At 40.8% G+C, this 27,212-nt stretch overlaps 4 protein-coding genes across 4 annotated transcripts; all 4 read left to right on the top strand.

The window, feature by feature from the left end:
• The first annotated feature begins 244 nt into the window (after nucleotides 1–244).
• Nucleotides 245–3,602, top strand: LOC122982797. The gene is made up of 2 exons (XM_044352369.1): nucleotides 245–755; nucleotides 1,511–3,602. Exons 1-2 carry the CDS (start codon nucleotides 727–729, stop codon nucleotides 3,090–3,092), a joined length of 1,611 nt encoding a protein of 536 aa, XP_044208304.1. The 5' UTR covers nucleotides 245–726; the 3' UTR covers nucleotides 3,093–3,602.
• A 683-nt stretch (nucleotides 3,603–4,285) lies between these two features.
• Nucleotides 4,286–11,189, top strand: LOC122986433 (kinesin-related protein 4-like). The gene is made up of 3 exons (XM_044357713.1): nucleotides 4,286–5,022; nucleotides 5,752–11,107; nucleotides 11,169–11,189. Exons 1-3 carry the CDS (start codon nucleotides 4,934–4,936, stop codon nucleotides 11,187–11,189), a joined length of 5,466 nt encoding a protein of 1,821 aa, XP_044213648.1. The 5' UTR covers nucleotides 4,286–4,933.
• A 5-nt stretch (nucleotides 11,190–11,194) lies between these two features.
• Nucleotides 11,195–15,840, top strand: LOC122982781 (girdin-like). Its single transcript, XM_044352340.1, has one exon. It carries the CDS (start codon nucleotides 11,210–11,212, stop codon nucleotides 14,813–14,815), a length of 3,606 nt encoding a protein of 1,201 aa, XP_044208275.1. The 5' UTR covers nucleotides 11,195–11,209; the 3' UTR covers nucleotides 14,816–15,840.
• A 1,437-nt stretch (nucleotides 15,841–17,277) lies between these two features.
• Nucleotides 17,278–26,046, top strand: LOC122982812 (F-box/LRR-repeat protein 3-like). The gene is made up of 6 exons (XM_044352389.1): nucleotides 17,278–17,662; nucleotides 19,383–19,587; nucleotides 21,184–21,348; nucleotides 21,455–21,577; nucleotides 22,095–22,266; nucleotides 22,700–26,046. Exons 2-6 carry the CDS (start codon nucleotides 19,384–19,386, stop codon nucleotides 23,338–23,340), a joined length of 1,305 nt encoding a protein of 434 aa, XP_044208324.1. The 5' UTR covers nucleotides 17,278–17,662; nucleotide 19,383; the 3' UTR covers nucleotides 23,341–26,046.
• The last annotated feature ends 1,166 nt before the right edge of the window (nucleotides 26,047–27,212 follow it).

Raw genomic sequence — 27,212 nt, forward strand, 5'->3', positions numbered from 1 at the left:
GAATACTTCTACCACCACTGCTCAAATTAGTACTTAAGTAGGCTAGAGTAACGTCACTTGAGTAACGTTAAATTTAACTCATTAGCTAGTAATGTAACTAGCTAGTTAGTTAGCCTAACGTTAAGTTACTTGGCATGTGGGCACGCAACAATTTGCATCCTCGCAAACAAGCAACATATACGTGCAAGTGTTTTGTCTTTAGTGACAAAGCATTAAAGCCAAGATTACTACTAACCAGCTGTGAATAAAGCTCCTTTTTGCGGAAATTTTGCGGGAGTTAGCCACTTTTTCAAGGCTGAGCGCCTTTCCCGAGGGGTCCTTTTCCCTGGACTGGCGGTAGGAGTGAGCAGCACCGGAGGATGGACTGTACGTAGTATGCCACATGTGGTCTAAATCTCCCACTTTCTCATTTTCACTAGTTTCTGTAACATTATGTGATGAAGAAACGATGCATTTTCACCACGCAAATAACGCTAACGTATGAACTACGTGACCTCGCCGCGTGATATTCAGTACGCAGAGGGGTTGCCATGGTAACCGGGGATTGAGACTCAAGAGTTTGTGTGCCAAACGTTAGCTAACGTAATTTCTTGCTTTGGCCAGTCTTGGTTGTGCTTTAAAACCCGTCTGTTTTAAGTAGCAGCTCGTAAAAAACAAAAACAAAACAAGGACAACACTTGAGGAAAAACAGAAAATCCAGAAGAAAACCACAGTAACAGAGCAGCCATGAATGACACTGAGGCGATTCAAGTGAGGTAATATGGGAGTTTTGGAGTTGGCGCTGACCGTTGGTGGTTTTTAAAATGTTTGATTTAAAAAATTTATATTTTCTTTCTCGTATTTTGGATGTGCTGTTACCGTAGGACGAGGTAGTTTGGGTGGGAATATCGTGTGATAGTACCAACCAACTATCTGAGTGTTTGATGTAACGTAGCAGTATAGATGTGAAGGGGAGTAACGTTACAGAAAATCACGAGTTTTCTTTGCTCAAGACAAATTTTACTTTAACTCTGACAATAAAATGCAATGTAATCCAAGTGAAATATGAAAACATTTTAGTGGATGGAAATGTACTTTTTGTATAAAACCATATCATATTATTTCACACATGACCTTAATTTCATAACATGTACAGTAAATGCTATGTATGGTGATTAAATAACTAATATAATGGTCAAACGTACCATATAAAGTGTTTGAGTCCCATCAGTTCTGTAGGTGAGGAATTCAGGTGTCAAAGAAAAAGGAGACGTCACAGATAACCTGTCCTATTCCTTTGTATGTTGTTTTTTTCTGCACCTGTACCCAACTAGAGTGGGATTTGCACACTATCCACCCTGTCTGCAAATAATTCAGATGCTACAGGTGACTTGCCTGGTATTTAACTGATAATGAAAGATACATGGATTTAGACAACATATATTTTGTTGTTGAAATGTTGACAGCATGTATTTAGAACCTCTTGTTTATGGTGACATTTCTTGATCCCTTTTCTTTTTTTGTCTCTTAGTTTTGCATGTGAAAACTCTGATGAGGAACCAACAAAAATTTCCACAGAAGCTCAAGATGAAGTAGGAAGAGGAGAGACTCAAAACAACTGCATGAAGAGACTGCGATCCAGTTGGCAAGCTATTTTGATAGTGGTTTTGATGGTGCTTTTTTGTGTTGTGACAGCCCTCCTCTTCACCAAGATAAATAAAGAGCAAAGTCTGACAGCAGAAATACAGCTCATGAGAGAAGAGATATTCATGGCATGGAACAACACCAAGCAACTGCAAATAGAAAGCAATGAGCTGAAGCAACTTCTGAGCTCAACTTATCAAAACTGCACCTTCCTGGGAAATGAGAACCACCAAGTGGCACTGCTGCTAAATGCCACACTGTACAAACTCACCGCGCTGTCAGCTGAGAAAACACAGCTGAGCTTGCTCTCAAAGAATACATCGCACGAAAAAACACAGTTGCAAGTGGAGAGCAAAGAGCTGATTGTGCTTCTAAATTCAACCCTGCAAAACTGGAACCTTGTAGAAGAGGACACACAACTGAACGTGCTGCTGAACGAGTCGCTGCGCATCATCACCCTGGCAGCTACAGAAAATAAACAGTTAAGCTTGCTGTTGGACAATGACCATCAAACCTCCAAGCAGCAGCAAACAGAAAACAATGAGCTGAAGCAAATTCTGAGCTCCACTTATCAAATGTGCACCCTCCTGGGAAATGAGAACCACCGACTGAAGCTACTTCTAAATGCCACAATGTACGACCTCACCCTGCTGTCAGCTGAGAAAATACAGCTGAGCCTGCTCTCGAAGAATACATCGAATGAAAAAACACAGTTGCAAGCAAAGTGTAAAGAACTGAATGTGCTTCTCAATTCAAGCGTGCAAAAGTGGAACTTCGTAGAAGAGGAGAAAAGACAACTGAACGTGCTGCTGAACGACTCACTGCGCAACATCACCCTGGCATCTGCAGAAAATAAACAGTTGAGCTTGCTGTTGGACAATGAACAGCAAACCTCTATGCAGCTGAAAGCAGACAATCAACACCAGCGTTCAATCCTTTTCTCTGACAAACTGACCTTCCTCTGGAATTTCTGCGACAGGAACACACTGGAGTGCTCACGCTGCCTGCCTGGCTGGGTCGAGCACGCTTCACGTTGCTTCTTCTTGTCCAATAAAACGATGAAGTGGGAAGATGCTCGCAGGGAGTGTATAAAAATCGGGGGTGACCTGGCTGTTGTTCTGAGTGAAGATGACCAGGTGTTCTTGACCACCCTGACTTTTCAGTTCGCACAGCAGCATCCTGAAGAAGAATTCCATTCGGCGTGGATCGGGTTGCAGGACATGGTGAAGGAGGGCACCCACCTCTGGGTCAATGGCAAAACTCCCCACCCAGATTTAATTTACTGGAGGCCTCTGGAGCCAAACAACGCCATGGCCTGGTGGGACAACAGCATGGCAGGGCAGGACTGTGTTGTAATTGTGCCGCCAAGCAGCACCACAGAGGAGAACTGGTTAAACTCCTGGGATGACATTATTTGTGGTGGCGAACGGCACTACCTGTGTGAGACCACAGCTCTCGATTTGTCCTGAGTGACACACCTGGCATGTAGCAGTCTATTTTTAGCCCAGATCTGCTGGACTCTGCCTGCCCCCAGTATGTGTTGTACATATGTATGTATTGTGCTATACAAAGAAAGTGAAATGTCATTGTTGATAGGGACATGAATGTCATTTCATTAGGTACTTATTTTGGTTAAATACCACAAAAAGTACCAAACTAAGGCTACTACATGGCTCAACAAGTGACTTGACTGCCAACAATTTCAAAAATGGGTATATTCCAGGCTCTTCTCCATGGTGCTTCAGTAGTCTTATAGTAGTACAGTACAAAAGCATGACAGCTGTCATTAGCGCAAGACAAACAGCTACCTTTCTCAGTTGTTTCACTTAAATAATGCTGCTAACGTGCTAAAATTTGGCAGGAGCGCTGTTCCAGTGGTGGAAAGTACCTTATTTAAATAAACGTTTTTAACGGTATTTGTACTTCACTTAAGTATTCACATTTTATGTTACTTTATACTTAAACTCCACTACATTTCAGTGAGATATATTGTACTTTTTACTTATCTGACAGTTGAGTCACTGGTTACTGTGCATGTTAAGATTTTATACTGTACACAAAACCTTTGTTGAGATTATAAGATATGATGCATTTTCATACTCAAATGTGTATAAAGTAGTTAAAATGTTCACTACATTCAACAGCTATAGCTTTTGAATGCATTTTTGCACAATATGACTGTGTGGACACCCTGTGGATTTTGGCCCCCGTCATTTACATTGAGGGTTCGGGGGGATTTTCGGTGGTGGAGGAAGCATTCAGGTGTTTTACTTTTTTTTAAAAAGAAAAAAAAGGTCTCAATACTGCAATATAAAAAAATACTCAATTACAAGTAAAAGTTCTGCATTGAAAATGACACTGAAGTAAAAATATATATTAAGTATTATTAGCAACAATGTACCAAATGTAAAAAATGCTAACAATTCTGCAATTTTGAGTATTATATATTACTGTTATTGTTGTAGTTGGTCAAGGCTGAGCTGATTGTAACTATGGTATTAAGTTATAGGCTAGTACTTTTACTTTAATACTTTAAGTACATTTTGCTGCTAATACTTATGTACTTTTACTTTGATAGGATTTTTCATACCAGACTTTTACTTGTAATTGAGTATTTTTACATTGCTGTATTGGTACTTTTACTTAAGTAAAGGATCTGAATACTTCTACCACCACTGCTCAAATTTGTACTTAAGTAGACTAGAGTACTTGAGTAAATGTAACTGACAAGCTAGTAATGTAACTAGCTAGTTAGTTAGCTTAACGTTAAGTTACTTGGCATGTGGGCACACAACAGTTAGCATCTTCACAAACAAGCAACATATGCATGCAAGTGTTTCATCTTTAGTGACAACGCATTAAAGCCAAGAGTACTACTCACCAGCTGTGAATAAAGCTCCTTTTTGCAGAATTTTTGCGGAGGTTAGACACTTTTTCAAGGCTGAGCGCCTTTCCCGAGGAGTCCTTTCCGCTGGATTGGCGGTAGGAGGGAGCAGCACCGGAGGATGGACTATACGTAGTATGCCACATGTGGTCTAAATCTCTCACTTTCCCATTTTCACTAGTTTCTGTACCATTATGTGATGAAGAAACGATGCATTTCCACCACGCAGCTAACGCGAGCGTATAAACAACGTGACCTCCAGTACGCAGGGGGGTTGCCATGGTAACCGAGGGTTGACAATCAGACAGGAGTTTGTGTGCCAAAAGTTAGCTAACGTAGTTTCTTGCTTTGTTCAGTCTTGGTTGTGCTTTAAAATCCGTCTATGTCTAAAGTAGCAGCTCGTAAAAAAACAAACAAAAACAAAACATGGACAGCACTTTAGGAAAAACAGAAAATCCAGAGGAAAACCACAGTAACACAGCAGCCATGAATGACACTGAGGCGGTTCAAGTGAGGTAATATGGGAGTTTTGAAGTTGGCGCTGACCGTTGGTGGTTTTTTAAAATGATTTAAAAAATTATATTTTCTTGTATTTTTGGATGTACTGTTGCCGCAGGCTGAGGTAGTTTGGGTGGGACTGTAGTGTGATAGTACCAACCAACTATCTGAGTGTTTGATGTAACGTAGCAGTATTGATGTGAAGGGGAGTAACGTTACAGAAAATCATAAGTTTTCTTTGCAAATTTTTTTTGCAATCCAATCCAAGTGAAATATGAAAGCATTTTAGTGGATGGAAATGTACTTTTTGTATAAAACCATATGATATTATTTCACACATGACCTTAATTTCATAAAAGAACATGTACAGTAAATGCTATGTATGGTGATTAAATAACTAATATAATGGTCAAACGTACTGTACAAAGTATTTGAGTCCCATCAGTTCTGTAGGTGAGGAATTCAGGTGTCAAGGAAAAAGGAGAAGTCACAGATAACCTGTCCTATTCCTTTGTATGTTGTTTTTTTCTGCACCTGTACCCAACTAGAGTGGTATTTGCACACTATCCACCCTGTCTGCAAATAATTCAGATGCCACAGGTGACTTGCCTGGTATTTAACTGATAATGAAAGATACATGGATTTAGACAACATACATTTTGTTGTTGAAATGTTGACAGCGTGTATTTAGAACCTCTTGTTTGTGGTGACATTTCTTGATCCCTTTTCTTTTTTTTGTCTCTTAGTTTTGCATGTGAAAACTCTGATGAGGAACCAACAAAAATTTCCACCGAAGCTCAAGATGAAGTAGGAAGAGGAGAGACTCAAAACAACTGCATGAAGAGACTGCGATCCAGTTGGCAAGCTATTTTGATAGTGGTTTTGATGGTGCTTTTTTGTGTTGTGACGGCCCTCCTCTTCACCAAGATAAATAAAGAGCAAAGTCTGACAGCAGAAATACAGCTCATGAGAGAGGAGATATTCATGGCATGGGACAACACCAAGCAGCTGCAAATAAAAAACAATGAGCTGAAGCAACTCCTGAGCTCAACTTATCAAAACTGCCCACTCCTGGGAAATGAGAACCACCAAGTGGCACTGCTGCTAAATGCCACACTGTACAAACTCACCTTGCTGTCAGCTGAGAAAACACAGCTGAGCTTGCTCTCAAAGAATACATCGCACGAAAAAACACAGTTGCAAGTGGAGAGCAAAGAGCTGATTGTGCTTCTAAATTCAACCCTGCAAAACTGGACCCTTGTAGAAGAGGACACACAACTGAACATGCTGCTGAACGAGTCGCTGCGCATCATCACCCTGGCAGCTACAGAAAATAAACGGTTAAGCTCGCTGTTGGACAATGAACATCAAACCTCCAAGCAGCAGCAAACAGAAAACAATGAGCTGAAGCATCTTCTGAGCTCCACTTATCAAATGTGCACCCTCCTGGGAAATGAGAACCACCAACTGACGCTGCTGTTAAATGCTACACGGTACAACTTCAACGTGCTGACAGCTGAGAAAACACAGCTGAGCCTGCTCTTGAAGAAAAAAGTGAACGAAAAAACACAGTTGCAGGTGGAGAGTAAAGAGCTAAATGTGCTTCTGAATTCAACCGTGCAAAACTGGAACCTTGTAAAAGAGGAGAACAGACAACTGAACGTGCTGCTGAACAAGTCGCTACGCAACATCACTCTGGCATCTGCAGAAAATGAACGTTTGAACTTGCTGCTAGATGATGAACAGCAAACCTCCAAGCAGCTGCAATTACAAAACAGTGAGCTGAAGCAAATTCTGAACTCCACTTGTCAAAACTCTACCTTCCTGGGAAATGAGAACCACCGACTGATGCTGCTGCTAAATGCCACAATGAACAACTTCACCTTGCTGACAGCTGAAAAAACACAGCTGAGCCTGCTCTTGAAGAACACACTGAATGAAAAAACACAGTTACAAGTAGAGTGTAAAGAGCTGAATTTTCTTCCAAATTCAACCCTGCAAAACTGGACCCTTGTAGAAGAGGAAAACAAACAACTGAAAGTGCATCAGAACGACTTGCTGCGCATCATCACCCTGGGGTCTGCAGAAAATGAACGTTTGAACTTGCTGTTAGATGATGAACAGCAAACCTCTATGCAGCTGCAAGTTGAAAACAGTGAGCTGAAGCAACGTCTGAGCTCAACTTATGAAAACGTCACCTTCCTGGGAAATGAGAAGCACCGACTGATGCTCCTGCTAAATGCCACACTGTACAACCTGACCTTGCTGACAGCTGAAAAAACACAGCTGAGCCTGCTCTCGAGGAATACATCGCACGAAAAAACACAGTTGCAAGTAGAGAGCAAAGAGCTGATTGTGCTTTTAAATTCAACTCTGCAAAACTGGACCCTTGTAGAAGAGGACACACAACTGAACATGCTGCTGAACGAGTCGCTGCGCATCATCACCCTGGCAGCTACAGAAAATAAACGGTTAAGCTCGCTGTTGGACAATGAACATCAAACCTCCAAGCAGCAGCAAACAGAAAACAATGAGCTGAAGCAACTTCTGAGCTCCACTTATCAAATGTGCACCCTCCTGGGAAATGAGAAGCACCAACTGACGCTGCTGTTAAATGCTACATGGTACAACTTCAACATGCTGACAGCTGAGAAAACACAGCTGAGCCTGCTCTTGAAGAAAAAAGTGAACGAAAAAACACAGTTGCAGGTGGAGAGTAAAGAGCTGAATGTGCTTCTGAATTCAACCTTGCAAAACTGGAACCTTGCAGAAGAGAAGAACAGACAACTGAACGTGCTGCTGAACGAGTCGCTACGCAACATCACTCTGGCATCTGCAAAAAATAAACGGTTGAGCTTGCTGCTAAATGATGAACAGCAAACCTCCAAGCAGCTGCAATTACAAAACAGTGAGCTGAAGCAAATTCTGAACTCCACTTGTCAAAACTCTACCTTCCTGGGAAATGAGAACCACCGACTGATGCTGCTGCTAAATGCCACAATGAACAACTTCACCTTGCTGTCAGCTGAAAAAACACAGCTGAGCCTACTCTTGAAGAACACACTGAATGAAAAAACACAGTTGCAAGTAGAGTGTAAAGAGCTGAATGTGCTTCCAAATTCAAGCCTGCAAAATTGGACCCTTGTAGAAGAGGAGAACAGACAATTGAACGAGCGTCTGAACGACTTGCTGCGCAACATCACCCTGGGGTCTGCAGAAAATGAACGGTTGAACTTGCTGTTAGATGATGAACAGCAAACCTCTATGCAGCTGCAAGTTGAAAACAGTGAGTTGAAGCAACGTCTGAGCTCAACTTATGAAAACGTCACCTTCCTGGGAAATGAGAAGCACCGACTGATGCTCCTGCTAAATGCCACAATGTACAACCTCACCTTGCTGTCAGCTGAAAAAACACAGCTGAGCCTGCTCTCGAGGAATACATCACATGAAAAAACACAGTTGCAAGTAGAGAGCAAAGAGCTGATTGTGCTTTTAAATTCAACTCTGCAAAACTGGACCCTTGTAGGTGAGGACACACATCTGAACGTGCTGCTGAACGAGTCGCTGCGCATCATCACCCTGGGGTCTGCAGAAAATAAACGGTTAAGCTTGCTGTTGGACAATGAACATCAAACCTCCAAGCAGCAGCAAACAGAAAACAATGGGCTGAAGCGTCTTCTGAGCTCCACTTATCAAATGTGCACCCTCCTGGGAAATGAGAACCACCAACTGACGCTGCTGTTAAATGCTACACGGTACAACTTCAAGGTGCTGACAGCTGAGAAAACACAGCTGAGCCTGCTCTTGAAGAAAAAAGTGAACGAAAAAACACAGTTGCAGGTGGAGAGTAAAGAGCTGAATGTGCTTCTGAATTCAACCTTGCAAAACTGGAACCTTGCAGAAGAGAAGAACAGACAACTGAACGTGCTGCTGAACGAGTCGCTACGCAACATCACTCTGGCATCTGCAAAAAATAAACGGTTGAGCTTGCTGCTAGATGATGAACAGCAAACCTCCAAGCAGCTGCAATTACAAAACAGTGAGTTGAAGCAAATTCTGAACTCCACTTGTCAAAACTCTACCTTCCTGGAAAATGAGAACCACCGACTGATGCTGCTGCTAAATGCCACAATGAACAACTTCACCTTGCTGTCAGCTGAAAAAACACAGCTGAGCCTGCTCTTGAAGAACACACTGAATGAAAAAACACAGTTGCAAGTAGAGTGTAAAGAGCTGAATGTGCTTCCAAATTCAAGCCTGCAAAATTGGACCCTTGTAGAAGAGGAGAACAGACAATTGAACGAGCGTCTGAACGACTTGCTGCGCAACATCACCCTGGGGTCTGCAGAAAATGAACGTTTGAACTTGCTGTTAGATGATGAACAGCAAACCTCTATGCAGCTGCAAGTTGAAAACAGTGAGCTGAAGCAACGTCTGAGCTCAACTTATGAAAACGTCACCTTCCTGGGAAATGAGAAGCACCGACTGATGCTCCTGCTAAATGCCACAATGTACAACCTCACCTTGCTGTCAGCTGAAAAAACACAGCTGAGCCTGCTCTCGAGGAATACATCACATGAAAAAACACAGTTGCAAGTGGAGAGCAAAGAGCTGATTGTGCTTTTAAATTCAACTCTGCAAAACTGGACCCTTGTAGGTGAGGACACACATCTGAACGTGCTGCTGAACAAGTCGCTGCGCATCATCACCCTGGGGTCTGCAGAAAATAAACGGTTAAGCTTGCTGTTGGACAATGAACATCAAACCTCCAAGCAGCAGCAAGCAGAAAACAATGAGCTGAAGCAACTTCTGAGCTCCACTTATCAAATGTGCACCCTCCTTGGAAATGAGAACCACCAACTGACGCTGCTGTTAAATGCTACACGGTACAACTTCAACATGCTGTCAGCTGAGAAAACACAGCTGAGCCTGCTCTTGAAGAACACACTGAATGAAAAAACACAGTTGCAAGTAGCGTGTGAAGAGCTGAATTTACTTCCAAATTCAAGCCTGCAGAACTGGACCCCTGTAGAAGAGGAGAACAGACAACTGAATGAGCGTCTGAACGACTTGATGGGCATCATAACCCTGGGGTCTGCAGAAAATGAACGTTTGAACTTTCTCCTAGATGATGTACAGCAAACCTCTATGCAGCTGCAAATAGAAAGAAATGAGCTGAAGCAACTTCTGAACTCCACTCATGAAAACTGCACCTTCCTTGGAAATGAGAAGCACCGACTGAAGCTGCTGCTAAATGCCACAATGAATAACTTTACCTTGCTGACAGCTGAAAAAACACAGCTGAGCCTGCTCTTAAAGAACACACTGAATGAAAAAACACAGTTGCAAGTACAGTGTAAAGAGCTGAATGTGCTTCCAAATTCAACCCTGCAAAACTGGACCCTTGTAGAAGAGGAAAACAGACAACTGAAAGTACATCAGAATGACTTGCTGCGCATCATCACCCTGGGGTCTGCAGAAAATGAACGGTTGAACTTGCTGTTAGATGATGAACAGCAAACCTCTATGCAGCTGCAAGTTGAAAACAATGAGCTGAAGCAACGTCTGAGCTCAACTTATGAAAACTGCACCTTCCTGGGAAATGAGAAGCACCGACTGACGCTGCTGCTAAATGCCACAATGTACAACCTCACCTTGCTGACAGCTGAAAGAACACAGCTGAGCCTGCTCTCGAGGAATAAATCGCACGAAAAAACCCAGTTGCAAGTAGAGAGCAAAGAGCTGATTGTGCTTCTAAATTCAACTCTGCAAAACTGGACCCTTGTAGGTGAGGACACACATCTGAACGTGCTACTGAACGAATCACTGCGCATCATCACCCTGGCATCTGCAGAAAATAAACGGTTAAGCTTGCTGTTGGACAATGAACATCAAACCTCCAAGCAGCAGCAAACAGAAAACAATGAGCTGAAGCATCTTCTGAGCTCCACTTATCAAATGTGCACCCTCCTGGGAAATGAGAACCACAAACTGACGCTGCTGTTAAATGCCACAATGAACAACTTCACCTTGCTGAAGGCTGATAAAACACAGCTAAGCCTGCTCTTGAAGAACACACTGAATGAAAAAACACAGTTGCAAGTAGAGTGTGAAGAGCTGAATTTGCTTCCAAATTCAAGCCTGCAGAACTGGACCCTTGTAGAAGAGGAGAACAGACAACTGAATGTGCGTCTGAACGACTTGATGGGCATCATAACCCTGGGGTCTGCAGAAAATGAACGGTTGAACTTGCTCTTAGATGATGAACAGCAAACCTCTATGCAACTGCAAATAGAAAGAAATGAGCTGAAGCAACTTCTGAACTCCACTTATGACAACTGCACCCTCCTTGGAAATGAGAACCACCGACTGACGCTGCTGCTAAATGCCACAATGAACAACTTCACTTTGCTGACAGCTGAAAAATCACAGCTGAGCCTGCTCTTGAAGAACACACTGAATGAAAAAACACAGTTGCAAGTAGAGTGTGAAGAGCTGAATTTGCTTCCAAACTCAACCCTGCAAAACTGGACCCTTGTAGAAGAGGAGAACAGACAACTGAACATACGTCTTAACGACTTGATGGGCATCATAACCCTGGGGTCTGAAGAAAATGAACGGTTGAACTTGCTGTTAGATGATGAACAGCAAACCTCTATGCAGCTGCAAATAGAAAGAAATGAGCTGAAGCAACTTCTGAACTCCACTTATGAAAACTGCACCTTCCTGGGAAATGAGAACCACCGACTGACGCTGCTGCTAAATGCAACACTGTATAATTTCACCTTGCTGACAGCTGAAAAAACACAGCTGAGTCTGCTCTTGAAGAATACAACGCGTGAAAAAACACAGTTGCAGATGGAGAGCAAAGAAGTGAATGTGCTTCTAAATTCAAGCCTACAAAACTGGACCCTTGTAGAAAAGAACAGACAACTGAACGTACGCCTGAACGACTTACTGCGCAACATCACCCTGGGGTCTGCAGAAAATGAACGTTTGAACTTGCTGTTAGATGATGAACAGCAAACCACCAAGCAGCTGCAAATAGAAAAAAACGAGCTGAAGCAACTTCTGAACTTCACTTATGAAAACTGCACCTTCCTGGGAAATGAGAATCACCGACTGACGCTGCTGCTAAATGCAACACTGAACAACTTCACCCTGCTGTCAGCTGAAAAAACACGGCTGAGCCTGCTCTTGAAGAACACAACATGCAAAAAAACACAGTTGCAGGTAGAATGTAAAGAGCTAAATGTACTTCCAAATTCAACCCTGCAAAACTGGACCCTTGCTGAAGAGGAGAACAGACAACTGAACGTACGCCTGAACGACTTACTGCGCAACATCACTCTGGGGTCTGCAGAAAATGAACGTTTGAACTTGCTGTTAGATGATGAGCAGCAAACCTCTATGCAGTTGCAAATAAAAAACAATGAGCTGAAGCAACTTCTGAACTCCACCTATCAAAACGTCACCTTCCTGGGAAATGAGAACCACCGACTGACGCTGCTGCTAAATGCCACATTGTACAACTTCACCTTGCTGTCAGCTGAAAAAACACAGCTGAGCCTGCTCTCGAAGAATACATTGCATGAAAAAACACAGTTGCAAGCGAAGTGTAAAGAACTGAATGTGCTTCTGAATTCAACCCTGCAAAACTGGACCCTTGTAGAAGAGGAGAAAAGACAACTGAATGTGCTGCTGAACGACTCACTGCGCAACATCACCCTGGGGTCTGCAGAAAATGAACGGTTGAACTTGCTGTTAGATGATGAACAGCAAACCTCCAAGCAGCTGCAAATAGAAAAAAACAAGCTGAAGCAACTTCTGAACTCCACTTATGAAAACTTCATCTTCCTGGGAAATGAGAACCACCGACTGACGCGGCTGCTAAATGCAACAATGTACAACTTCACCTTGCTGTCAGCTGAAAAAACACAGCTAAGCCTGCTCTCAAAGAATACATTGCATGAAAAAACCCAGTTGCAAGCGAAGTGTAAAGAACTGAATGTGCTTCTGAATTCAACTCTGCAAAACTGGACCCTTGTAGAAGAGGAGAAAAGACAACTGAACGTGCTGCTGAACGAGTCGCTACGCAACATCACCCTGGCATCTGCAGAAAATGAACGGTTGAACTTGCTATTAGATGATGAACAGCAAACCTCTATGCAACTGCAAATAGAAAGAAATGAGCTGAAGCAACTTCTGAACTCCACTTATGAAAACTTCACCTTCCTGGGAAATGAGAACCACCGACTGACGCGGCTGCTAAATGCAACACTGTACAACTTCACCTTGCTGTCAGCTGAAAAAACACAGCTGAGCCTACTCTTGAAGAATACAACACGTGAAAAAACACAGTTGCAGATGGAGAGCAAAGTACTGAATGTGCTTCTAAATTCAACCCTGCAAAACTGGACCCTTGAAAAAGAGGAGAACAGACAACTGAATGTGCGTCTGAACGACTTGCTTCGCATCAACACCTTGGGGTCTGCAGAAAATGAACGTTTGAACTTGCTGTTAGATGATGAACAGCAAAACTCTATGCAGCTGCAAATAAAAAACAATGAGCTGAAGCAACTTCTGAACTCCACTTATCAAAACTCTACCTTCCTGGGAAATGAGAACCACCGACTGACGCTGCTGCTAAATACGACAATGTACAACTTCACCTTGCTGTCAGCTGAAAAAACACAGCTGAGCCTGCTTTCAAAGAATATATTGCATGAAAAAACACAGTTGCAAGCGAAGAATAAAGAACTGAATGTGCTTCTGAATGACTCACTGCGCAACATCGCCCTGGGGTCTGCAGAAAATGAACGTTTGAACTTGCTGTTAGATGATGAACAGCAAACCTCCAAGCAGCTGCAAATAGAAAAAAATGAGCTGAAGCAACTTCTGAACTCCACTTATGAAAACTTCATCTTCCTGGGAAATGAGAACCACCGACTGACGCTGCTGCTAAATGCAACACTGTACAACTTCACCCTAATGTCAGCTGAAAAAACACGGCTGAGCCAGCTCTCAAAGAATACGTCACACGAAAAAACCCAGTTGCAAGCGAAGTGTAAAGAACTGAATGTGCTTCTGGATTCAACCCTGCAAAAGTGGAACCTCGTAGAAGAGGAGAAAAGGCAACTGAACGTGCTGCTGAACGACTCACTGCGCAACATCACCCTGGCATCTGCAGAAAATGAACGATTGAGCTTGCTGTTGGACAATGAACAGCAAACCTCTATGCAGCTGAAAGCAGACAATCAACACCAGCGTTCAATCCTTTTCTCTGACAAACTGACCTTCCTCTGGAATTTCTGCAACAGGAACACACTGGAGTGCTCACGCTGCCTGCCTGGCTGGGTCGAGCACGCTTCACGTTGCTTCTTCTTGTCCAGTAAAACGATGAAGTGGGAAAATGCTCGCAGGGAGTGTATAAAAGTCGGGGGTGACCTGGCTGTTGTTCTGAGTGAAGATGACCAGGTGTTCTTGACCACCCTGACTTTTCAGTTTGTACAGCAGCATCCTCAAGAAGCATTCCATTCGGCGTGGATCGGGTTGCAGGACATGGTGAAGGAGGGCACCCACCTCTGGGTCAATGGCAAAAGACCCCACCCAGATTTAATTTACTGGAGGCCTCTGGAGCCAAACAATGCCATGGCCTGGTGGGACAAAAGCATGGCGGGGCAGGACTGTGTTGCAATTGTGCCACCGAGAAGCACCACAGAGGAGAACTGGTTAAACTCCTGGGATGACATTATTTGTGGTGGCAAACGGCACTACATATGTGAGACCACGGCTCTCGATTTGTCCTGAGTGACACACCTGGCATGTAGCAGTCTATTTTTAGCCCAGATCTGCTGGACTCTGCCTGCCCCCAGTATGTGTTGTACATATGTATGTATTGTGCTATACAAAGAAAGTGAAATGTCACTGTTGATAGGGACATGAATGTCATCTCATTAGGTACTTATTTTGGTTAAATACCACAAAAAGTACCAAACTAAGGCTACTACATGGCTCAACAAGTGTCTTGACTGCCAACAATTTAAAAAAATGGGTATATTCCAGGCTCTTCTCCATGGTACTTAAGTAGTCTTATAGTAGTACAGTACAAAAGCATGACAGCTGTCATTAGCGGCACAAGACAAACAGCTACCTTTCTCAGTTGTTTCTCAGTTCAGTTTCAAATAATTACTTAAATAATGCTGCTAACATGCTAATTTGGCAGGAGCGCTGTCCCAGTGGTGGAAAGTACCTTATTTAAATAAATGTTTTTAACGGTATTTGTACTTCACTGGAGTATTCACATTTTATGTTAGTTTATACTTAAACTCCACTACATTTCAGTGAGATATATTGTATTTTTTACTTATCTGACAGTTGAATTACTGATTACTATGCATGTTAATATTTTATACTGTACACAAAACCTTTGTTGAGATTATAAGATATGATGCATTTTCATACTCAAATGTGTATAAAGTAGTTAAAATGTTCACTACATTCAAAGCTACAACATCAAAAATGTGATCTAATGTTAATGCAGTTATCAGTAACTGAGTTAATGAGTTATTTTACTTTTCAGAATTTTTTTTCTAACAGTTTTTTCTTAAGAAACTTTTTGAATGCACTTTCACTTAAGTAAAGGTTGTGAATGCTTCATCCACCACTGCAGCGGCTACATCTGTTTGATATTTTTTAATGCCAACTTCTCCTGGCTTCCCTGTGGTCGAGCGCAACACACGCTGTTGCCACAAAAAACTGACTGACACATTGCAATCCAGAGAGATGCTGTTTCATCCTATTGACGAAGCTTAATAAAAAACAGAAAGCTTTGACCCCCTTGGACCTGCCCTTAGTACTGTCATTATGACAGTATACAATGCCTTTCTATGCCTACAGACACAGGGCAAACTCCAACAAATTATTAGAACATGTTCAATGTGAGGTGATGAGAAGAAAATGAACAAAATCTCACCTGAGACTCTAAAAATGTATTAATCTGGCCCAGTTTATCTTCATATTCAGATAATGAATGAATGGCCCAAGCACATTATTATTATGGAGAGATATGTGGGTTTTTTCAGTCATTCTATCTGAGATGAAACCAGAAAGAAAGACTATATAAAGCAACAACACAAGAATTTTATCTTCCAGATAAAGAGGGCTTAAGTTCATAAATAGTAAACCTTTACTTGACATTAAATATTTGGTAACTTTCTTTAATAAGACAGAGAGATTGCTTCACTGTAAATGTATTTACATCTATCTGCATAATGTGCTTTGTACATATGTATGCATGTTATACAAGACTGCAGGGCTTTTGCCTAATATTTAGTTGAATTATAAGTAAATAATTGTGTGATTTGAACTGAGGTTTATGCAACTGTTGAAGTCTGTCTTAAAACAACAGTCAGGTGACCATATGACCACTGAAAGAGGTTTTCCTCGCTGTAATCATTCCTCCTGTTCATACTGGATATTAAAAGATCCCCTTCAAATGGGCTTTAAATGTAAGTGATGGAGGCCAAAATCCACCATGTGTCCACACAGTCATTTTGTGCAAAAATACATTTAAAATTTTATATGAAGCTATACAAGGCTTCAGCACTCTGAGTTAGTCATATCAAGTTGATACTGCCACATTTACAGTCTTTTTAAGCATCAAATTCCCTCTTTGTGTTTGTGTAAAAAGACAGTAATGTTGAAAGACATCTACTTGATCTGACTCATTTGGAAAGCTGAAGCTTCATATTTGCTTCAGATCAACTTACATTTTTTTTTTACATTTTTGCACAGAAGGAGGACTGGATTTTGTTCCCCATCACTTGCACTGTAAGTGCATTATGAAGGGATCTTCTAATGGCTAGTATGAACAGAAGGAATGATTATAGCAAGAAAAACCTATTTCAATGTTCATTTGGGCACCTGACTGTTGTTTTAGGACAGACTTGAAAAATTGCGAACCTGTCCTTTAAATGACCAGCATGTAGGATGTAGTGGCGTACAGGAGAACCTACTGTGGCCGCTAAACTCGCGAAAAACTCGAAAGGCTCTCTCTAGAGCCGGCGTTTGGTTTGTCCCTTCTCGGCTACCGTAGAAAAATAGCAGCGCATCATGGTGGGTTTTGTGGAAATGGACCCGCTCCCTATATAGCTATATAAAGGGATCATTCCAAGGTAACAAAAACACCACGGTTTTTATTTTCATGTGATTATATACTAATTAAAACATAAATATGAACATTATGTTCCATTTCTGCCAATCGATCCGCTAAATGCAACACACTGGTCCTTTAAAACAAACGTTATGGGGGATCCTTCCAGTTGAGTGAACCGCCTCCCCCTGCTGACGGTTAACTGTAACTGCAGGACCGGCTGACACAACAACACAAACGCCATCTTTAGCTGAGCCGACAAACTACTGAGGCAGAGTTGGGAACGAAACTAGGTCAGGCGCTCGGAAACGAAAACACTCCTGAGAATCTTGATTCGGACGCCTCTCGTCAATATTCGCCAACCTCTTCGACTCATTTGTGCTGTCCTATGGTCCGATGTGTTTGATCGGTCGGCCAGCCCGAACGCAGTTTTCTTGTGTCGGTCCCGGTTGACGTTGATTAGTCGCCTTTTCTGACAAACAGCCGACGGAGGCGAAAGCCAGGTAAGAGGAGGACGGAAATCGGCAATTACCAATAATCTAAACCTAGCATTTAGTTAATACAGCTATTTTCCATTGTTACTTTACATAAACTAGAACTTGGTAGGTAGGCAAGTTAACGTTCGGCTAAGCTAACGTTAGCTAAATCTTGCCAAGTCTTGGCTGGTTCGGCTTGTTTGTGTTGTATACTAATAATTCATGTTATACTAAAATGTGAAAATGTAATGTGTATATTCGGTTTCGATGAGCAAAAGCTAACCATGAGCTTATGAACTGAACATCAGACGCAGGTTTTGGTTGTAGCAGAGGGAGGTGTGTCCTGCTTGTACAATGTTTTCATTCTCAGCTGAGGTGAGCAGACATAGTGGAGACACTGTAACACAGCTGGCCTTTGTTGACACCTATCAAAAAGGAAATAACTCGCCCGTACAGTTTAATTGGCTAAGATTCAAGATTTCTTTTATTGTCATTTCTCAGTACTCGCATATATTGGAATGAAAAACCAGTGCACTTGCAGAATAACCTGACAAACTTAACTACTAAAAATATAGGATTACTAAGAATGTACTTAGTTTCAGAAATATGAAGTAAAGGAATTATATAAATACACACAAGCACATAAAAGTATAAAAGTCTAAAGTATAAAATAGCAACAAAGGTAATCAGAGCAATGAGTTTGCATCATACCATATCACTGGTCTAACAGGTAGAACTGGGTAATATCCATTCAATAAACATCACTAGGGCTGCAGCTACCGATTACTTTCATTATCGTTTCATTTGCTGATTGCTTTCTTGATTGATTGATTGATTAATTGTTTGGTCCATAAAATGTCACAAAATGGTGAAAAATGACCATCATGGTTCCCCAGAGCCCTAGTTGACCTCTTCAAATGTCTTGTTTTGTCCACAATCCAAATATATTCAGTTAAGTATCATAGAAGACAAAAGAAACCAAGAAGTTTTCACATTTGAGAGGCTGGAATCAGAATTTGGGCTTTTTTTCCCCTTAAAAATGACTCAACACAATTAATCAATTATCAAAGTAGTTGAAGATTAATTTAATAGTTGACAACTAATCAATTAATTGTTGCAGGTCTAAACATCACAATATCCAAAAACCATCTTGCAAAATGTATCATAGTATAATTTTTTACATGCATTGTAGTGGGAAATCAATCAGGAACCCTCTTTTTTTTTAGCTGACATTCTCAAATTAACATGCACTGACTTTTCTGCATCTCACCATTATAGATTTAAAAAAGATAAGAGAAATTGTCAAACTCACAACTGGCTGATTTGGATAGAAATCTGTATTGTGCTATATGTAGTTTCATTTGATAGTAATGAATATTTCGTGATGTACTACATTTTGTGGAAAATCAATTGAGAAAGAGTTAATGGATAAAATAACCAGACAGGGAAGTTTGTTTCTGTCTAATCAAGTGAATAAAAACATGACAAATCAAGGAACTTCATCACATTAATGCAAAATCCATTTAAAATGACTAATTCAATTGAATTGTTGTGTTAACTCTGATAACAACATTGTGTTTACTCATTCTTGATTATGATTAGGTATTGAGTATGCAATTATAGTCGGAGCTTTACAATGGGATGACATTTAGTCTGCCATGCATGAATAAATCAAGTGTTTCTTTCCCCTTAATGTTAATCCGGCCCATCAATCTGGATTTTGTAAACTCCTCTTCTGTGTACCCAGGATGAAACGAAGTCTCCAAGGGAATGAGCAGGAGGACGGAGGTGGCACCAGCAGTGGGACTCAGCAGACTCTTAAACGGCCCCGCAAGCAGAGCAGGGAGAAAGATTGTGAGGGGGAGGGAGTCCGCTGGGAGTGTCTGCCACAGGAGATCCTGCTCCACATCTTCCAGTACCTGCCTCTGCTGGATAGGGCTTACGCCTCTCAGGTACACATTTAATAACCAACCATCTGTCAGTACACTTAGTGGAACCTATGTGACAAGAACCAGACAGTATTTGTTGTGGCTAACTAGCAACTTGTGTCACATGTCTGTGATTCTTTACACACACAAAACACTGATGTGAATCTACCATTAAACGTCTGCCCACTCGGTTTATATATGCAAGATTTTTCTAATGGAGAATTATGAGCATGGAATGCTTGAAGTGGGCACTCCAGGCTATAATGCATACTATATACAGCAGGTATAGCGCAGTCTTTAAAATGACTGCACAGTCATTCGAAATGTGCTCCAAATCCAGAAAAGTCTCAAAAACCAAACGAAAAAGTACCGAAGATTAAAGATAGAAATGTACTGCAAAATAAGAACCACAATGGAAAAACACAGTACTGGGAGACATGACTCAAGTCTGAAACTGATGAATTGCAAAAAATGATGATATGAATCACTTCAGGAAATGCTTACATCAGTTGGTGGTTTTTGTGCTTTCAGTTTGCATTATGTATCTAAAGCAGTACAGTATAATGAACAGAATAAACGTCAAACAATGTGGGAGTGTTTAATGATGTTTTGGCCACTTCTTTTCTTCGTTCCACCCTCTCAGCTGACAGGAAAACTCATGTAAAACATGTAGAGGGGGGCGCTCCGGTTGAGACACAACACAAGCCACATAACTGCAATGTCCACAGTTCGATTCTGACCTCATGTTACATGTCACCCCCGCCCCTTCCGTCCTTTGTTTCCTGTCCAATCTCTCCACTGTCACTATAATAAAGGCTTAAAATGGCTCTATACATATATATATGTATGTGTATGTGTGTGTGTGTGTGTGTGTGTATGTATAAACGTGTAGAGGTAAATTCTCGAGACATGCCTCGTGACTTTTCTTACTGGATTTTTAGTGGAAAGTCAGATATTCACTGCTCTTTCATTGTTTACTTCTGGCTGCTTTAGTTTGTCTGATTATTTTTCTCTGGATCATTATTGTTCAATGCTGAGTGTAAGTGACAGTCTGCTCAACCAAACTGAACAAAAGAAGTAATGGGTGTATTATTTATTATTAGATCATTACAATTTTCATTACACAATATAATTTTAAACCAATAATTTAGTTCATTTTGCTTTCAAATATTGTTTATCCAGTAAAAAAAAAGCTCTTAACACTGATCTAGGGATGGATAAACACACAAACATGCACTCATACCAACAAGTCTTGTAGTCTTGACCTTTGTGCCAGCGTGAATACGACCTGCCTAAAGGCCAATGAGTAATACTTTGTCAGCTTGTCGAGGGATTCAAAAATAATTTTTTGACCACAAGCCATCATGTGGAAAATATTGCTTTATTACAAAATGATATTCAATGTTTAAGATTTTGCTCAATTTTATGCAATGAAAATATTCTACTAGCAGGTCAGTTTGTTGCACATTCCTGGATATTATCCGTGTGGAAAACTTTTATTATGTTGTCTTTTCTTAATTTAGTTCTTAAGAATGCTCCTTAAGATTAACCAAATATGGACTGTTATGGAGAGAGTTAGATCACTCGGCCCAGATGTTGATTTTATTGCTGTCGCCACAGGTGTGCCGGGGCTGGAACCAAGCTTTTCACATGCCAGAGCTGTGGCGGTGCTTCGAGTTTGAGTTGAACCAGCCAGCCAGCTCCTACCTGAAGGCCACACACCCGGACCTCATCAAACAGATAATCAAAAGGCACTCCAACCACCTGCAGTATGTCAGCTTCAAGGTATGAACTGACAGCAAGGGCGAGAGGAGAGGAGAGGAGAGGAGGAGAGGAGTTTGGGTGGATAAAGTGATTTTAATTTTCTTTCTGTCCGTGTTGCATACTGTAGGTGGACAGTAGCCGAGAGTCTGCAGAAGCAGCCTGCGACATCCTCTCTCAGCTCGTGAACTGTTCTTTGAAAACGTTGGGGCTCATCTCCACCGCCCGTCCCAGCTTCATGGAGCTGCCCAAGGTAAACTGCTGCAAGATAATCATCATCTTTGCATCTTCACATGCAAAGAAAACATTGTCAGTTTATCATCCTGACATTCAACTGGCACCACAAGTTTTAGATTACTGTTGCATTTTCCGCAGTGGCATGAGCTTTTCTTAGCACACACGTTTTACATCAATTCATGACATAAACAACAGTCTTGATATGGATCACTTAGATTAGTTTTTTGAAGAACTGTGACTGAGTTACGGTACATTTTAAAGTTGACAAATCAACAAAAAAATAGTGAATAATCAAAAATCAACTTGTATAGTATAAGTATAAAATAGAAAAAGATTTTTTTCTAGTGGCACTGTGGAGTAATGTTTTGATGAGCAGGGTCTTTTGTTTGTTCTTGAGCTTTATCAGCACTGCATGTCAAATTGTTTGATGTTTCGATAAGTAAAACTAGCCTCAGGGCTACCTGAAAGACTAAACCATGTCTGCCAAAGAAAAAGGATGACTAAACGTGTCTTTCTTTGGCTCTGTTCAACAGTCTCACTTCATCTCAGCACTGACGGTGGTTTTTGTGAACTCCAAATCCCTGTCCTCCCTGAAGATTGATGACACGCCCGTGGATGACCCCTCCCTCAAAGTCCTGGTGGCCAATAACAGTGACACGCTCAAACTTCTGAAAATGAGCAGTTGTCCGCATGTTTCACCTGCAGGTACTGACAATTAGAAGGTTATAGATATTAGAGATGTTAACGATTAATAAATATTGACTAATCATTGTTTAGGGTTCAAGAGATCTAGAGCAGTTTTAGCTGACATCGCACAGGGTTGATGACAATTCGTATGTCCCTGCAACATCGATTCCATCTGTGCTGAGGTTTTAACTTGTGTGTTTAACTTGAGAGGGAATGGTGAAAGTAAAGGGAATATAAAAGCACATTATCAGCAGTCAGAGACTTAATTGGGCAGAGGTGACGAGGAAAAAAAGACATTTTATGGTTTTTATTGAGAAGTTTTTTCTTACATGTGGCAATGAAAACAAAAATGAACCTACAGAGAGACAGAACAGTGGCGGTCAATGTCGCTCAGCCATATAAATAGCCTCTGTCGATCTATATTCTCTTATTCATTTCCTCTGGATCACAGGCATCCTGTGTGTGGCTGATCAGTGCCACGGCTTGAGAGAACTGGCCCTCAACTACCATTTGCTGAGTGATGAACTTCTCATCGCCCTCTCCTCGGAGAAGCACGTTCACCTCGAGCACCTTCGCATCGACGTGGTCAGTGAGAATCCAGGCCAGCAGTTCCACACCATCAAAAAGAGCAGCTGGGACGCCATGATGCGCCACTCTCCTAAATTCAATCTGGTCATGTACTTTTTTCTCTACGAGAACGAGTTCGGCCCCTTCTTCCGCGACGAAATCCCCGTCACGCACCTGTACTTCGGCCGCTCTGTCAGTAAAGACGTGCTGGGCCGTGTCGGGCTCACCTGCCCTCGTCTGGTGGAGCTGGTTGTGTGCGCCAACGGGCTGCGGCCACTGGATGAAGAGCTGATCCGCATCGCCCAGCGCTGCACGCAGCTGTCTGCGATCGGTTTGGGAGAGTGTGAAGTGTCCTGCAGCGCTTTCGTGGAGTTTGTCAAGATGTGCGGAGACAGACTGACACAGCTATCCATCATGGAGGAGGTACTGGTTCCAGATCACCGCTATGGGCTGGATGACATCCACTGGGAGGTGTCGAAGCATTTGGGTCGCGTCTGGTTCCCTGACATGATGCCTACCTGGTAGAGCTGTGGGAAAAGGAGTGTATTCAAATTGTATACAGGTTTTTGTATGAGTGTATGTGTGTGTGTGTGTGTGTGTTTGACACCGCTCATCTTTCCCAGGAACCATATATATATAGTTCTTCTCCGAGTACGTGAAAACATTACATCTCTTTGAGTTTCGATCTGATGAAACATGATATTTGTTTAAAAAAAAAAAAAACACGTAACATTGATTTCAACTCTGCCGTTTCATGTACTGTATATGATTTTTATATTTATATGCATATTTATATCTAAATTTATTTGTCTCGTTGTCTCTAATGACGTTAAGCACCTTGTTCTTTGAGCAATTTGTTAAGAACCTGCAGATCGGTAATGTGTAGTGTTTCTGGAGAATTCAGGTTTCCACGGGAATTAACAGGAATGTCTGGGAATTATTGGGAATGAAGGGGAAATTGTTTCGTATACACATCCTGTATTTACTTTTACTTTTAAAATTCAGTCAAAAGTGTGAAGATATCATGAGCCGGCATAAGTACAAATCCTTTGCATAGAAATCAGGAACTTTAATTTAAGCTACAGTTGACAGTTTGTCATCACCACACCATGTACAAAAAGAGCTCACACAGTTTGGTGGTTTAGGTAATAATCTTCACATTTAATGGAAAATTCCCCATTAGTTCCCCATCCCTATTTTGTTGATTATGCAGTTAAAATTCTCCCAACTTAAACTGTCACGAAAGATTTCACTTTCCAGCCCGACTAACAACACGCTGTGACTGTCCACAAACGAAGAAACGTTTCATTATAAAGGGACAGTCAAGTGTGAAGTTTGATCATGTGACTATGGTTGGATAGGATTACATGTTTAATACATACGGTTTCATTTGGTTTTGGTTTCCGCGTGTCATCTACTCCTGTAGTCTATCATTGAGTCTCTGTTTGATGTCTTTGAATGTGTTTTAGAAAGCGTTGCAGAGTCGCTGCATCTTATTTAGAAGAAAGGAGTTGTCTCTTTCTCTGTCCTCTGATTTGGTAAGGACACAGCAAAGACAGCCATTTGTGAAGGCGATGCTCTACAGTGACTTTTGCCATAATCATATTAGTCTGTATATACTGTATATATAATATATATATATAAATATATATATATATAAAGAGTGATGCTTGATATTTTTGTTTGTAGTATACAATAACTACATTTCTGCATTGCCAGACCCTTGTTCCTATTGTAATTGTAAATATCAAATATGTCATATGACAAAACAAATGGGAGGGAGAAATTTTAGTTTACGAATATATATATCTGTACATTTACTAAATCTTACTGGTGCACTTTTACTCAATTGAGGATCACACGTTTATCCGTAATGTCTTTAGGGCATGAAATGTTGCAGCAAAACCTTGATTCATTTTTACAGTGGTCAGTAAATCTGTCAGTCCTATAAGTTAGACTTGTCGGCGAGCTAGCTTTTTGTTCTTTTTTTTTAATATTAATACAAACTGTGGATGTTTTTAGAAATTAAATCAGTGTTGTCGTAACTAAAATAATCTCCCAAAAGCACAATCGTTCACCATGCTAATATTCCTCCCAGACAGTAGTTTACTTTAAAAAGATGTGTTCACATTTTCTATTATCAGGAGCTCTTCAGTTATGTATATGGAATTTGCTCAACTGTATATTTATATAAAAACAATTAATAATTATGGGTTAAAAAGCTAGAACAGGGCTGCACAATTATGACCAATACTGTACATACTGCAATAATATTCTCAGGCTATCATACGGAAACTATTGGCCAGCCGACAACAATTTTGTCCAACTTAAATTAATGGCGGTGTTCATTCTTTGTTTGTATCTATGTGTTGCATGTAAAAAAAAAAAAAAAAAAAAAACCCAGAATCCAGAAACTCCACTTGCTCATTCAGATGTGGCAACCGTGGTAAAGGAAGAATATAAATCAGTGAAAATGTGAAAATGGTAACGTTAAATCAGAAGACGGGACAGTGTGGCAGATGAATGTTGAAGAAACCGAATGTTTGCCTGAATGTGAGAGCATGAAATATTTACATTTCACTGTTGTTTTTGTTGCAGTAAAGTGGAAGAATAATAGCTGGAACTTTGTCTTATGATGGATTTATTATAGATGTTGTTGCCCGCGGACTTGCTGAAAGTTATCACCCTTGGACTGTGCAATAAAAGAGGCCTGTAAGTCAGAAATTGATAAATCGTTTTATAGAGTTAACTGTCATCCTGTTGTTTTTTTTTTGTTTTTTTTGGTGGAAATGTTAATTGAAAAATATCACTACACTCTCTGATAGTGACCCATCATGTCTTAATTTCTTTCTCTTTCTTGAGGTCAGCAAGGACTGGCAATGGACTTTGTTCTTTACTGACTTGCAGTACATTTTTATTGTGTATTTATGAAATCATCCGCTGATTAATATTAATTGTCTGCATTTGTATTCAGTGCTTATAGATGATCATTGTAACATTCAAGGATAGTAAGAGTAAGGGCTGCGTTTCTTCTTATAGAGTGTACTGTGTGTTGCTTTTATTTTAGTTAAACAAAGCTGATTTGTACTGAGATTGGTAGGAAAGGTAACCTCTTGTACTTTTCCCAAAGATAGGTATTATCTGAGTGAAGTTCATAGCCACATTAAAAATGCCTATTTGAATATGTATTACATGTTTGAACTATAAAGACAAAACTGTTGCTTTAATGAACTTGTATGTGTTTTTTTTTTTTTTTTTAACTGGTGTTGAATCTTATCTGGTTTCTCAAGACAACACGGGTCTAAAGTGAGCTGAGCTGAGTTTGACCCATCTGTCCTAAGAAGTTTAGTAATGCACAAAACAGAACAGTCGCACAAAATGTTCTGGGGAGCGGAAAATATCAAATTAGTCATCATAAATGAATTATGCACAGACACTCTCAGTACTTTTTGTCCACAGAAAACCATAATTATATTAAATCTTTGTGCTAGAGGACAATCATTCATGCTAAAAACAAGAGACTGGTTTTCTATCAAAAAGATTTACATTTCTTATAGCTAAGATCATCCAAGTTTTTCTTAAATCTCAGTGAAATATAATGAACACTGTCAAAGTCTGTTTGAAGTCGCACTTTACTGAGAGTAGTGTACCGGAAAAAGCCTTGATATCACCAGATTTTTAGGCAAATCATTCCTGAATTAACTTAGACTCGCAGTTACTGCCAGCAACAACAAAAAAAGGACACGATGAAAGCTGTGCAGGTGAAGTTACTCAAAACAGCTGAGCCACAATCATTTGTACGTGTTATTTCTATACCATGAGCAAGTCAGGGAATTTAACCAAAAAGAAAAAAAAAACAAAAAACCCTCAAGGTCCCTCTGTTGTCATGGTGATGGCTCAGTTGTCATCATGTGACTCAAGTATGGCATTTTTATAATGCGTATATGGCAAAAGCTGTTGCAATCAGTGGATTTTGTCCCCCGTCACTTACATTGTAAGTGCTTTATGAAGGGATCTTCTAATAGTCAGTATGAAGAAGAGGACTGATTATGGCAAGAAAAACCCATTTTAATGTTCATTTGGGCACCTGACTGTTGTTTAAAGACAGACCTGCAAAACTGTGAACCTATCATATATCAAGACTGAATTTACTACGCTCAATTCAGAAAATGTTTTATAAATATGAAAGCTCTCTGTCGCCTTTGAGATTGTTGTATGACAGAGGATATAAGGACCTCTCTCAATAAATTGTGTTCAAATGTGTTTTTTTCAGACACATTTTGAGCATGAGGTTGCTTTTCTTCATTCCAGTCTGCAAGAATGTAATATTTATTATATACTTTATTCTTCACTATAATGCCGTCTTTTATTTGATGTTTTTCCCTGCAGAGCTCTTA

Source organism: Thunnus albacares, chromosome 1, assembly GCF_914725855.1.
Source record: "Thunnus albacares chromosome 1, fThuAlb1.1, whole genome shotgun sequence".
In the NCBI taxonomy this organism is placed as follows: domain Eukaryota; kingdom Metazoa; phylum Chordata; class Actinopteri; order Scombriformes; family Scombridae; genus Thunnus; species Thunnus albacares.

Excerpts from the sequence above, each read along its gene's own strand:
- LOC122982797 (XM_044352369.1), top strand. The coding sequence starts at position 727 with ATGAATGACACTGAGGCGATTCAAGTGAG. Across the intron at positions 756-1,510 it reads ACTGAGGCGATTCAAGTGAG|TTTTGCATGTGAAAACTCTG; the intron begins GTAATATGGGAG and ends TTTGTCTCTTAG.
- LOC122986433 (XM_044357713.1), top strand. The coding sequence starts at position 4,934 with ATGGACAGCACTTTAGGAAAAACAGAAAATCCAGAGGAAAACCACAGT. Across the intron at positions 5,023-5,751 it reads ACTGAGGCGGTTCAAGTGAG|TTTTGCATGTGAAAACTCTG; the intron begins GTAATATGGGAG and ends TTTGTCTCTTAG. Across the intron at positions 11,108-11,168 it reads ATGAAAAAACACAGTTGCAA|AAGAGGAGAACAGACAACTG; the intron begins GTAGAGTGTGAA and ends GGACCCTTGTAG.
- LOC122982781 (XM_044352340.1), top strand. The coding sequence starts at position 11,210 with ATGGGCATCATAACCCTGGGGTCTGCAGAAAATGAACGGTTGAACTTG.
- LOC122982812 (XM_044352389.1), top strand. The coding sequence starts at position 19,384 with ATGAAACGAAGTCTCCAAGGGAATGAGCAGGAGGACGGAGGTGGCACC. Across the intron at positions 19,588-21,183 it reads ATAGGGCTTACGCCTCTCAG|GTGTGCCGGGGCTGGAACCA; the intron begins GTACACATTTAA and ends CTGTCGCCACAG. Across the intron at positions 22,267-22,699 it reads TCCGCATGTTTCACCTGCAG|GCATCCTGTGTGTGGCTGAT; the intron begins GTACTGACAATT and ends TCTGGATCACAG.